The sequence below is a fragment of the Cajanus cajan genome, chromosome 11, assembly GCF_000230855.2.
Source record: "Cajanus cajan strain Asha chromosome 11, NIPB_CcT2T_4, whole genome shotgun sequence".
NCBI classification, from domain to species: Eukaryota; Viridiplantae; Streptophyta; class Magnoliopsida; order Fabales; family Fabaceae; genus Cajanus; species Cajanus cajan.
Genome location: NC_138527.1, coordinates 7,196,251 through 7,208,371, shown reverse-complemented (window position 1 = coordinate 7,208,371; position 12,121 = coordinate 7,196,251). Strand labels below are relative to the sequence as shown.

The 12,121-nt window shown below is 28.3% G+C and overlaps 1 protein-coding gene and 1 long non-coding RNA gene across 2 annotated transcripts; one reads left to right on the top strand and one right to left on the bottom strand.

The window, feature by feature from the left end:
* Window positions 1-2,883: 2,883 nt before the first annotated feature.
* On the top strand, window positions 2,884-5,992 carry LOC109790114 (putative peroxygenase 5). The gene is made up of 6 exons (XM_020349218.3): window positions 2,884-3,038; window positions 3,121-3,240; window positions 3,625-3,710; window positions 5,179-5,273; window positions 5,378-5,503; window positions 5,607-5,992. Exons 1-6 carry the CDS (start codon window positions 2,999-3,001, stop codon window positions 5,752-5,754), a joined length of 615 nt encoding a protein of 204 aa, XP_020204807.1. The 5' UTR covers window positions 2,884-2,998; the 3' UTR covers window positions 5,755-5,992.
* A 3,285-nt stretch (window positions 5,993-9,277) lies between these two features.
* LOC109790115 (uncharacterized) lies at window positions 9,278-9,980 on the bottom strand. The gene is made up of 2 exons (XR_002238899.3): window positions 9,820-9,980; window positions 9,278-9,702 (listed from the first exon to the last, which is right to left on the bottom strand). It is a non-coding gene; the product is annotated as an uncharacterized LOC109790115 (long non-coding RNA).
* Between the last annotated feature and the right edge of the window lie 2,141 nt (window positions 9,981-12,121).

Sequence of the window (12,121 nt, the reverse complement as noted above, 5' to 3'; positions counted from 1 at the left end):
TCCAAAATATATTTAGTAATAGAAATAATTTTTAAGGAGGAAAGATGAGTGAAGTATTGTTTGTATCTTTATTGATTGATGAAGGTAAAATATATAGAGCTGATGTAGCTTGTGCAATGTTACGAAATAGGAACAATCTCAACGTGAACAAAATCATATTGTGACTAGGTCAAATTAAGGAAATAAATAATAATAATATAAAAGAAAAACTATATCATAAATAATAACTAAATTAATAGGATTTAATTTATAAAAATGTCAATAAAATCTAATTAAAATATTAAAATATTAAAATAGAAGTTGAATAAATAAAATCTAATTAAATTTTAAATTATAATAATATTCTCCAACAATCCCCACTAATTTAAAAATTAAATAAAGAATCCAAATTTTATGAAAACCTTAAAAAACAATTTTTAATGGAGCATGAAATATTATTTTTTTTAATATAAGGAACCTTCCAGGTTTGAGCTTTATACTTAGTGTATATGAACTTCTATCTAAGGAAAATATGAAGACTTATTGTCTTGAACTATATTACCTTTAACCAGGCTTTGGAACGTAACACAAATAATATAGGTGTTCATTTTTTAGTTCTAATCAGTGGTGCACATTACAATCTTGTGCGAGTATCTTGTTTCATGAGTGTTACTTAAAGATTTGTTCATATCTCATAGTGACAGCCCCACCACCACATCACTAGTTGAATCTTTCAAAGGGTGACTTGTGACCCTCACCTCCACAATTATTGGCGTTAGGTTCATTAAGAGGTATTTTAATTTTAACACAATAAATAAAAATATTTGAATACCTCAACCTTATAGTTATCATAGTTTAAAAAAATACACCTCGCCATAGGAATAGGAACAAGAAGATCTCCATATAATAAATAATTTTGGTGTATATTAGCCAACAAACAACTTCGTTGTTACCCATTGAACTCTATTCATGGGATCACGATTCACATAGAGTTGGGTATCCGTCGTTGTGACTAATTAATGATCTTTAATCCTATTCTCCTTAATGATTTAATATGTTTCTCTCTTTATATGTGAATCCGCAAGATTTCTTTAGGAAAATAATTTCACTCTCCATGAGACCATTTTTGTCAGTTAGCCATGGCTAAAGATGATCATAAGAGCATCATGATTCTGACACATTTTGTTATCTACAACTAACTGGGTAAAAAATTAACATGGTCAAAGCACTATAAAAAATTGTAAAAATTTTTTGAATTAAAATATTAAAGAGAATAAATAATAAAATATTTAATTTAAATATCATGACTTCCCATCACTATTGAACCATATGACAAATCACGTTCATTGGGTTGTCATTCTCTACTCTTATCTCCACATTTTCATAGATTACACAATTTATTCTCCATGAAAATTTATTACCTTTAAACCAACATTATTTGACATTTGTATTCTACTACATCAAAATAAAGTTCATCAAATATAACCAATTTATATCATTGACATGTAAAGTAATAATTTCTTTTTCCATGATAAAAATGATTTTGATTTAGAATTAGGTTTTCTCTCTAAGATTTTTAGAATCGAAAATAAAAAAAATATAATATATTATTTTTCACTGAAATTACATGATCAAGATTAAGATCAAAAAATGATAAAATTAAATAATAACGATTGAAATAAAATAAGAAGAAGGTTTAGATAATTTAGGTTGAAACACACTTGACGTTATCCTTAGAGAAAAAACACCCCACTACACTGATAGATTATTTTGCAATGCGCTCCTCTCTCAAGATACAACAATCCGTCAAATCAATCGTGTGCAGTGAATGTTCTTTGAACCAAAGAACACCGCTCCAAAATATATTTAATAATAGAAATGATTTTTGAGGAGCGGAGATCAGTGAAGTGCTATGTCTTGTGTATCTGTATTGATTCATGAAGATAAAATATATAGAACTAATGTAACATGTGCAATGCTACAAAAGAGGAACAATCTCAATTGTGCACAAAACCATATTATAACTAGGTTAAAGGAAACAAATATCAATAATATAAAATAAAAATTGAATCTTAAATAGTAACTAAATTAATATAATTTTTAAAATTGTCAATAAGAACTATTTAAAAATATTAAAATATTAAAATATAAATTGAATAAATAACATTTAATTGAATTTTAAGTTATAATAATATTCTCCAACTTAAGTGAAATTTATTTTTAAAACTTTTCAGAAAAAAATTGTCTGTGATAATAGTGAAATGAAATATAATAATTATAAAATACATTTTATTTGTCATATAGGATTGTTTCTAATAAAAGGTGACAAAACAGATTATTTTTGAAATATTTTAAAAAGTTAGGGATGAAACAACAATAAAAACAATTACAAGGACTAAAAAAAAAAAATAATGAAAAAATAAAAAAGATAAATACAAAATTAACGTTGTAATAATGGTTGTATAACTTTTTGTTACACATATAATATTACTCAATTTGAAATACCCTAAAACATATTTTCCTCTTTAAACTTTTTATTTTCCAAGAAAGAATTAATCAAATTCTGGTAGATGTAAATGTTAGATGCAAATTGACCTCAAGCCCTCAACCGAACACATGATCATCTTCAAGGCCCTCAACCGAACACATGATCATCTTATATATACCATAAATTAACTTGTGCCTACTTTTGCGGGACCACCAAGTGATGGAACTGTAGCTGCAAAAAATCATTCAAATCTTGAACTACAAACAAGAACATGACATAACAGATCACTACAGCTGTTGCGTTTTGTGCACGAAGCAGCATAAGATGGGTAATATTGATTATGCAAGATATATGGGTAAGATGGTTTACACGTGTCAAATTAACAGGGCAAATTGTGTTTTATGTGTGACATATATATTTTCACACCTATATATACACGAACCCAGAACCCTTATCTATCTTAATCCCAATTTAGAAGCTTTTTTCTTTCTGAATTTGCCTCCTTCTTGATTCAGCATTCTATATCCCCACATGGCTTCCTCGATTAGCTCAGTGAACAAAAACCAAGAGGGTATGCCATAAATTTTTCATTTTTTGTTTTTAGTGTGGCTTTGGTTAATTTCTACCTTTTCAACAAATGTACATTTTTGCAGGAGTAGCCAGTGGCGTTGAGGAAAAACCCATCCCACTTAATGAGAACGTTCTGCAGAAGCATGCTGCATTCTTTGACATGAATAAAGATGGTGTCATTTACCCATGGGAGACTTTTCAAGGTTTCCAATGCTTTTCCTTTTCCTTCTTATATAATAAATAGCTTTTCTATCTTCTTATGAAGGGTGGAAATGAAGAAACAAAATATACAACCATATATTAATTTGAATTAAAATTGACTAATTTCAAATCTCAATTGTAATGACATTGTAGACCCTCGAAATTACATTGTAATGACAATTGTTGTTACATTGATCACATATGAAAGGTTGTTTAATTAAGATTTTGCATGAGTGACTATGATTGCAATTCGAAACTTAGAAATCAACTTAACATATATGTTTACTCACTTTAAATGAGATAATATGCAGAAAGAAAAAATAAATTATAGAACTTGTCAACTTTTGAGTTTAAAATGTTTATGGTTGAGTTTTGAATGAGTGCAGGTTTGCGTGAAATTGGGACTGGGATTTTGTTGTCTGTTGGAGGTGCTGCTTTCATCAACTTATTTCTCAGTCAGGGAACTCGTCCTGTAATTCTCTTTATCCCTTTATAACTTTTTTTCTTGGATTGTATATTTTAAGTTTAGTATTAGTTATTTTCCCAATTCTAATATTTTAATTAATTTTTAGATATTTTTTAATTGACTTATTTGTAATTGATGTAATAGTTTTTTTAATATATATTTTCACATTTAATATTATTAGACTTTGATAAGTGAATAAATGATGGGTAATTTTGTTTTAATGATTTGGGATAAAAATTAAGGTTTTTTCCTATAGTAACCTATATATTTTAAAAATGGAAATGCTGTATTGTTTAGATTTTCCTTAATGGATTAACTCGCACCGTTACTCAACAAAATAGAAAAATGTAAAATGATGAGGATGAAGGATTATTTGAATTTCCTTTACTTTTGAACTAATTAACGATTGGTCACGGAATACAAGAAAAACGGTGGAGTGAAATGAAGTTCAACATCGATTCCATGATTCCATCACAATTAATAAACGGTTGCCCCTAAAATATACAATGGAACCAGTGAAGTTTTGTCGTTGATTCAATATTAATAACTTGTTTTAATTTTAAAATATTATTAAAGAAAATAAATTGCTAAGAAATTGTGTATCTTTTTTTTTATTTTTTTTTATTTATCAAATATTAAATAAAAGTAATGAAAATCGAATATAAAATCTTCATGAATCTACCCCACCGTTAGATTGATTCTTTGTGCGGTGTCTATATTCTATGTTATCACCTATGGATAACTTGGAGTGGGAAAGATATTTAGATGTCTATTGTTAATCTAATTTATTTATATAAAATTCAGTTCAATCCATCTAATTAATAAAAAAAACATAAATTCGAATTGGATGATCATATAATTTAGTAGATAGTTTTTAATCTAAAATAACCTAGCAGTCCTCTAAAAAAAAGAAAAGAAAACTAACAGTAATAGAGTATACATGTATAAAATTATAAATTTAAATAATTTCTACTTATAAAAGAAAAAGTTTATTAATATAATTTATTATTCTTGTTTTCAAATTCTATGAACAGTTAAATTAACACTTTAAACATGAGTATTTTGATTCGTTTGTGTAACAAATTTAACCAAATTCGACTCAACGTAATCAAATTTACTCAAATTATTTTTATTGACGTATGAAAGACATTCTTTTTTGAAATAATGCTAAAAAAAAGTTTAACTTAAAAAAATTTTATGAGTGGATAAAATATCTGCTTGTAAAAAACTTGTTAATAGATAAATCGAACAATTGGATCACAGACATAATTTTTTTTAATAGATCAGAGATAGATTAATAAAGTATTTCTTTCATTCGTATCCATTATAACAAGAATAAAAATCCATTTCCTTCCCTTTTGAGAGCACTAAGATAACATTTATTCCGTTCTAATGGTGTAATTCCATCTTTACTTAATTTTTCCAATTGAAATGAGAGCACTAACATAACATTTATTCGGTTCTCGTGGTGTAGGGAAAGTTTCCATCTTTACTTTTTCCAATTGAAATTAAAAACATCCAATTGGGCAAACATGGAAGTGACTCCGGAGTCTATGATACCGAAGGAAGGTAGTTGTTCAAACACCCCATTCTCATTTCTTTATAAAACATTTGATTATTTATTTTCACATGTCATATTAATTTACTAATATACTTAACGAGAAATCTTTTAGGTTTGTTCCTTCAAAATTTGAAGAAATTTTCACTAAGCATGCGCATACACATCCAAATGCTTTGACATATGATGAGTTGAAGGAGATGATGAAAGCCAACAGAGAGCCTAAAGATTTAAAAGGAAGGTATATATTATATGAAATCACATTTTTTTTACTATTAATTAATTAACATTATTTTTAATATAAATGACAATAATCGTTAATACATTGTAACGATGATGCACAGGATTGGAAGTTTTGCTGAATGGAATCTCCTTTACAAACTTGCTAAAGATAAGAATGACTTACTGCAAAAGGAAACAATTCGAGGTGTTTATGATGGAAGCTTGTTTGAACAACTGAAAAAGCTACACTCTGAAGATAAAAAGAAGTAATGCCTTTCACACACCCAATGCGAAAAGGCATAATTTATATGACATAGCTAAATTGGATGCCATTAGAATATTAAAAAGTGTCTTTTATTTATTGTTAGTTTCATCATTGTATATTAATGTATTTGTCGGTCAAACGTATAAATGTGTGATCTATATCTTGTATTCATGTTTGTTTGAAATTTATCCCAAAAGCCATTATACAAGTTAAATAAGAATTAAGAATACAATTTTATAACAAGTTCCCGAGTGTTATTCCAGATTTCTGATTTTGAGATTAAACATTGATATGTAGAACTCATTCCTTCCGGAGTCAAGAAGAGAAACCCCTCTAGCTTGTGAAGAAAGTTGGCCGATGCTATTTTCATTTAATATATATATATATATATATATATATATATAAAACTCATAAGTAATACTCATTCCTTCAATTTACTTTAGAGTAAATCTAATTAGTCTTATTTCATTCAATAACTCATGTTTTATATCAAATTTTAACGATTTAACAAATGAATTTAAAGTTTTTAATGCATAAATTAAGTTTGCATATTTTAAAAACATTTACAGACTTGATTTATGCATTAAGAAGTTTAAATTTAATAATTAGATCATTGAAATTTGAAGTAGAACATGAGTTATTAAATAAATTAAGTCTAGATAAAGTTACTCTTAGACTAAACAGATCCCTCTTATATATATGAGGAAGGATCTGTTTATTGTAAGAATAAGTCTACTTAAATTTATCTTATTCAATAACTCATATTTTACATAAAATTTCAACGATCCAACCGTTGAATTTAAAGTTCTTAATGCATAGATCAAATTTGCAAATTTAAATTTTTTTTTAAAATTATTTGATACTTCATTTCATTAATTTAAATCAATGTATAAATGATTTTATGATAATATTTGTATAAAATCAATGTATAAAATGATTTTATGATAATCATTTGATACTTCATTAATTCATTTACACTTAAGATTTGGAGACAATATTTGTATGGTTCTAAATTTGAGGTGTTTAGTGATCATAAGAGCCTGAAATATCTTTTTGACCCGAAAGAGTTGAATATGAGATAGAGAAGATGGTTAGAATTTCTAAAGGATTACGATTTTGATCTTAGTTATCATTTGGGCAAAACCAATGTAGTGGTTGATGCCTTGAGTGACAAATCTCTACATGTATCTTCCTTATGAGTAGAGAAATGGATCTTTTGGATCAGTCTAGGGATTTATGTTTGGCTTGTGAGGTTACCCTAATATTTTTAGACTAGGTATGACTCGAGTCACTAGAGGCTTGTTGAAGGAGATTGGGGAAGCAAAATTAGTTGATTCATTTTTTGTAACAAGACACAAGGCCATAGGATAAGGTAGTGGAGGGGAGTTTACAATGGGTGTAAATGGAGTGGTGAGATTTAGAGACCAAATATGTGTACCTAGTGAGCCTACACTTAGGCGCTTGATCTTAGAATAGGGTTATAGAAGTAAAGCTAATGTTGTAGCGAGTGCCTTGAGTAGGAAGACCGTTCACCTATAATCTTTGATGATTAAAGAGTTGGATTTGATTGTGGAGTTTAGATACTTAAGGTTAGTATGTGAGCTTACCCGTAGGAGCAACATATTGGGTATGTTAGAGGTGACTAGTAAATTGAGAGATGAGGTTAGAGGACCCTAGGAGTTAGATCCTTTCCTAGTGAATCAAGTGGAGACGATTGGTTGGGGTATAGATAGTCCTTTCCGAGTAGGAGTTGATGGTGTTTTGAGGTTCAAAGATAGAATCTGTATGCCTAGTAATCATGAATTTAAGAAGATGATCTTATAAGAAGGATATGAAAGTACTATTAGTATTCAACTAGGAGTTCTTACGATGTATCGGGACCTTAAGAAGATGCTTTGGTGGCCTAAGATGACGATAAAGGTAGAAAAGTTGGCGTACTCATGTTTAGTATGCTAGAAGTTTAAGGTAGAACACCAGGAGCCTTTAGGACTTTTGTAGTCTTCTGATGTCCCTGTTTATGGGATATTTTGATATAAAAGTTATATTATGATATTTTGGGGGTTAGAAATATTTTATTAATGTCGGGAAAAAAGTATTTTGTATAATATTTATTTATTTGATTATTTGGGGAAAAAGAGAAGTGAGTCAGAAAGTGAAATGAGCTTGGTTGACTCAACCCAAGGGAATGTTAAGAAGGGGTTATCAGATTAACCCTCATTTTGGGGTTTCATTTTGACATTCTAATGGAGTAAGAGAATAGGAGAGGAAAAATAAGGAGCTCTAAGGAAGAGTACTTAGGAACAATCTCTAATTGCATTAGAATTATTTGGAATAACACAAAAAGGTTTAGGGGAAAAAAGGAGATTTTCATATGCGTAATCACAAAAGGGAATGGGTAGAGGGAGAGTTCCATAGGATTATTAGTAATTTTATGATGTTTTCTGTTTGCATGTTTGACAATAATAACAATTTCTGTATGGATTTATATTGGTTTTTGTGGTGTTAAATTACTGAAATTGCGGTTCTGAAAGATGGATTAGATCAATTAAATGTGCTTGTAGGTCAGGGTTCAAGGGAATTGGGATTTTGTTAAATGATATATGTTTTTGGGAAATTGAGATTGCGTAATGTATTCGTGCATGAAAATGATGAATTTTGACCGATTAAAATGTGAAAATATGGTTTATTTGTTGATTGATTAATGTTTGTAATTTTTTTTCACATTTTTGGGTTGCAGAAAATTACATTGGCGTCAAACTTAGTTCCTCGCGTCGGGGCGGACCTTCATGAAGATGAAGATGGAACGCAGAAGGTTTGCACTGAGCGAAAATGTAATTTTGTCGAGCGTAATTCTTTAAGGTGGTCTCTACGACACCTTAACGTCGAGTGTGATATCTCAATGCCAAGTGTGGGCAAGAACAAGAGCTTTCTAATTGAGCTTAGCACCGGGAGAAATTGTAATCTCGTCGAACATGAGTCAGAAATGGAATTGTGACATAGTGTATATAAGATTTGTGATGAGATAGTGAAATGGATTGACTTAGAGTTGATGATGTTAAGCATGCTTGAATGATGGATATTGTGTTATTATATTATTGTAAATTGAGATTGTTTTGTGAAATTTCCTACTGTGCTTTTCATATTGATGTATTCTTTTCTCACCATACATTTCATGGTTGTTTTTAGGTGAGGAAAATCCGGACATGAGTGACATTCAAGGTGCCAATAGTTGAGTCATGAGATTGTTCTCATAATGTGACATCAGGGCAATTGATTTTAAATTATTCATTTTATTGTAATTGGATTTTATATTTCTTTGATAGTTGAGTTTCTGAACTTATACTTTCTAATTTTTGTTTAAAATTATTTAGACTGTTGAAAGTATTTTGGTATGTGAACCATTTTACCCGTGTTGAAGGAGTTATTCTTTATTATTACATTATATTATATGTTAGGGTAGAATGGATATCACATATGAGATTTGTATAGTTGATGATGACTTAAAAGAATTAATTTGTACTACCCATATTAATAAGATGCATATATTTTTCGATAACTTATCTTATAAGAATTCTACAATTAAGTGTGCTTGAATTGTAGAATATTGCAAAACATCAAAAGTCATTTTCATAGTTCATTTCTCTCTACGACACTTTTCCTTCCCAAAACAACACTCTCTCTTCGTAACCCACAAAAAATGGAGATCGAAAACTATGAAAAAATTGCCCCATATACATATATCGTGTTCACCAACAACAACTCATAAAGGTAATGAGAAGATGGAAGAGGTAGTTTTCTTGATCAAGCAACTGTGGCCGAACCATTCTGAGCAAAATCATATTGTGAGGCAAAAGACCACTATAGTATAGCACGGTTGAGACTGAAGTGGCTGGCTCAACAACTAAAGACGTCACAAGCCTCACCACTGAACTAAACAACAAAGTTGTAAGAGACTGCACCAACCACACCAGATTCAAATTAAAACACTTAATTCCTGCTTAAATCATACACACATTTGATAAAAGTTAGGCCCCCAAAAATAATCACAAAGATAAGAATAAGATGCAAACCATGATTGTTATATTCTGAATCGAGTGAATGAATGAAGAAGCAGCGTACTGTAATTAAGCAGGTCCATGAAGTGGGGTTTTGAGATTTGGTGTTAGCTGGCTCTATATAGAGGGATGTTATTCGGATTGTCTTTCAAAGTTGATCTACCGGATATTCAAAGTTCAAACCCACCCGTCAGCGAAAGTTCAAATGTTCATTAAATTATACTCTGAATCAATTCTTGAAATTATATATTAACACAGATTAATTTCATTTTAATTTCTGAAATATAAAGCATATATTATGGTTCTTATTTTTATAATTTTAAGAATTAAATTAACCATCATTTAATAATTTTGGATTATTAAAAAATTATTTATTTAATTCCGTGCATTAATTAAATTAATCCATGCTTGCCATTTCAAGAACTATTTCAACATATTACGATGTTAGTTTATATATATATATATATATATTTAGATTGAGAAGCAAGAAAAAAAAATGATTTCTCAATGTCCAAGTCTTGGGTTCCAAACTAGCAAGAGAAGGGAGAAGAAAATTATCTAAACTCTCATCTGTCTAGTTAGGTGGTCCTTGGCTCCTTGCACCTTAAATCGTAAAAGGATGTGAAATAAGATTCATGATGTTTTGATCTAGGCTTAGGATACCCATGTTGATTAAAAAAAAAATGGTAATATTCGTTAAAGACAACATTCCTTTGAAAAGAATTATTCATGTAATCATGTTTGAGATATAGATAAGAGGAATCGTGTTTCAAAATTTGAACTTGTGAATCATGAGTGCAAGGCGAAAAGGTGGATAAATCAGATGAGATCGTGTAAAACATTAGTGCATACGCTAATATTTTTTAGGGAGTTGCTACGGTACCCTCAAAGATGGAAGGGTTTCAATACATTTTTCTATGTAAATTCATAAATTTTTTTTAAAAAAATTAATTTAATTATAAAATAAATAATTTAAATTATATTTATAAAATAAAAAGTAAGATAAAATTATAGAGATTAAAATTATAAGTTTTCAATAATATTATAAAATATTAAAGAAAAAGAAAAAATTAATAAATAGTAGAAATAAAAAATTATTAAAATTACAATATAAAAATTCAAAAATTTAAGACAAAAAGACAAAAAATATACTTAAAAAATTATTAAAATAAAAATATAAAAATTCAAAAATTTTAAATGAAAAGATAAAAATATACTTAAAAAATTATTAAAATTAAACTATTTAAATATATAATAATATTATTACAAATAAATTAGAATATATAAAATAAAAATAAAATGACTAAATAATTTAAAAATTGAAAGGATAAAATATTATAAATATTATTTAAATAAATTACTAAAAATATAAAATATAAAAAACTGTACCGGTACCCTCTCAAATAAGATGGGTACCATAGAATTTCTCTATTTTTTAACCGACTAATAACCTGAATTCGTTTATGTTTCCCTTCTTCTGGTTGGATTTACTACCAAAGTTAACAACGAAAAAATAGCAATGGTAATACATAGAATAAAAACTAGAGAAACCATGTGAATTCTGTTTTCTAGTCAAATCAACCAGTTTTTTGTTTTTGTTATTTTTTGGTCGTCCTTTTGGGTCCACTATATTGTTTTGGTCTATTAATTGTATTTTGGCTAATGATATATACACCTCCATTTTTTTATACACACACCCCCTTTTTAAAAAAATATATTAACTTCCTAAATTATTATTAATATTATTTGAAATAAAAAAAAAAATTATCCTGGAAAATTTATTTCGGGGTGTATTTGTACATAATTATGGAAAGTTCTTTCCGGAATACTAAAATTACTATTCCGGAAATAACTTTCCGTTGGAATAATTCTGGAAAGTACTTTCCGTAACACTAAAATTACTATTCTTTCCGGAATTATGGTAACAAATACACACTATTAATATTCCGGAAAGAATTTTTCGCAATAGTAATTCTAGTGTTACGGAAAGTATTTTCCATAATTATTTTGACGGAAAGTTATTTCCGGAATAGTAATTTTAGTATTTTGGAAAGTACTTTCCGTAATTATTCTGACGGAAAGTTCTTTTAGGAAGGCTCATGATATATACACCTCCTTTTTTTTATAAGTACACCTTCTTTATTTTTTAAAAAAAATTTATAAAATATTATATATATTTTTTAATTTTATACCTTTAACTTTCAACTTTCAACTTTTTTCTTTTTTTTCACACACTTTTTTTTTTCTTTCAATTTTTACATGCTACCAAAATAGGTGGGGTGAAGGAAAAATAACGGGGTGCATGTAAAAATTAAAA

Coding starts and splice junctions, on each gene's coding strand:
- LOC109790114 (XM_020349218.3), top strand. CDS start 2,999: ATGGCTTCCTCGATTAGCTCAGTGAACAAAAACCAAGAGG. Junction 3,711..5,178: donor TCAGTCAGGGAACTCGTCCT/GTAATTCTCTTT, acceptor CTCGTGGTGTAG/GGAAAGTTTCCATCTTTACT. Junction 5,504..5,606: donor CCTAAAGATTTAAAAGGAAG/GTATATATTATA, acceptor GATGATGCACAG/GATTGGAAGTTTTGCTGAAT.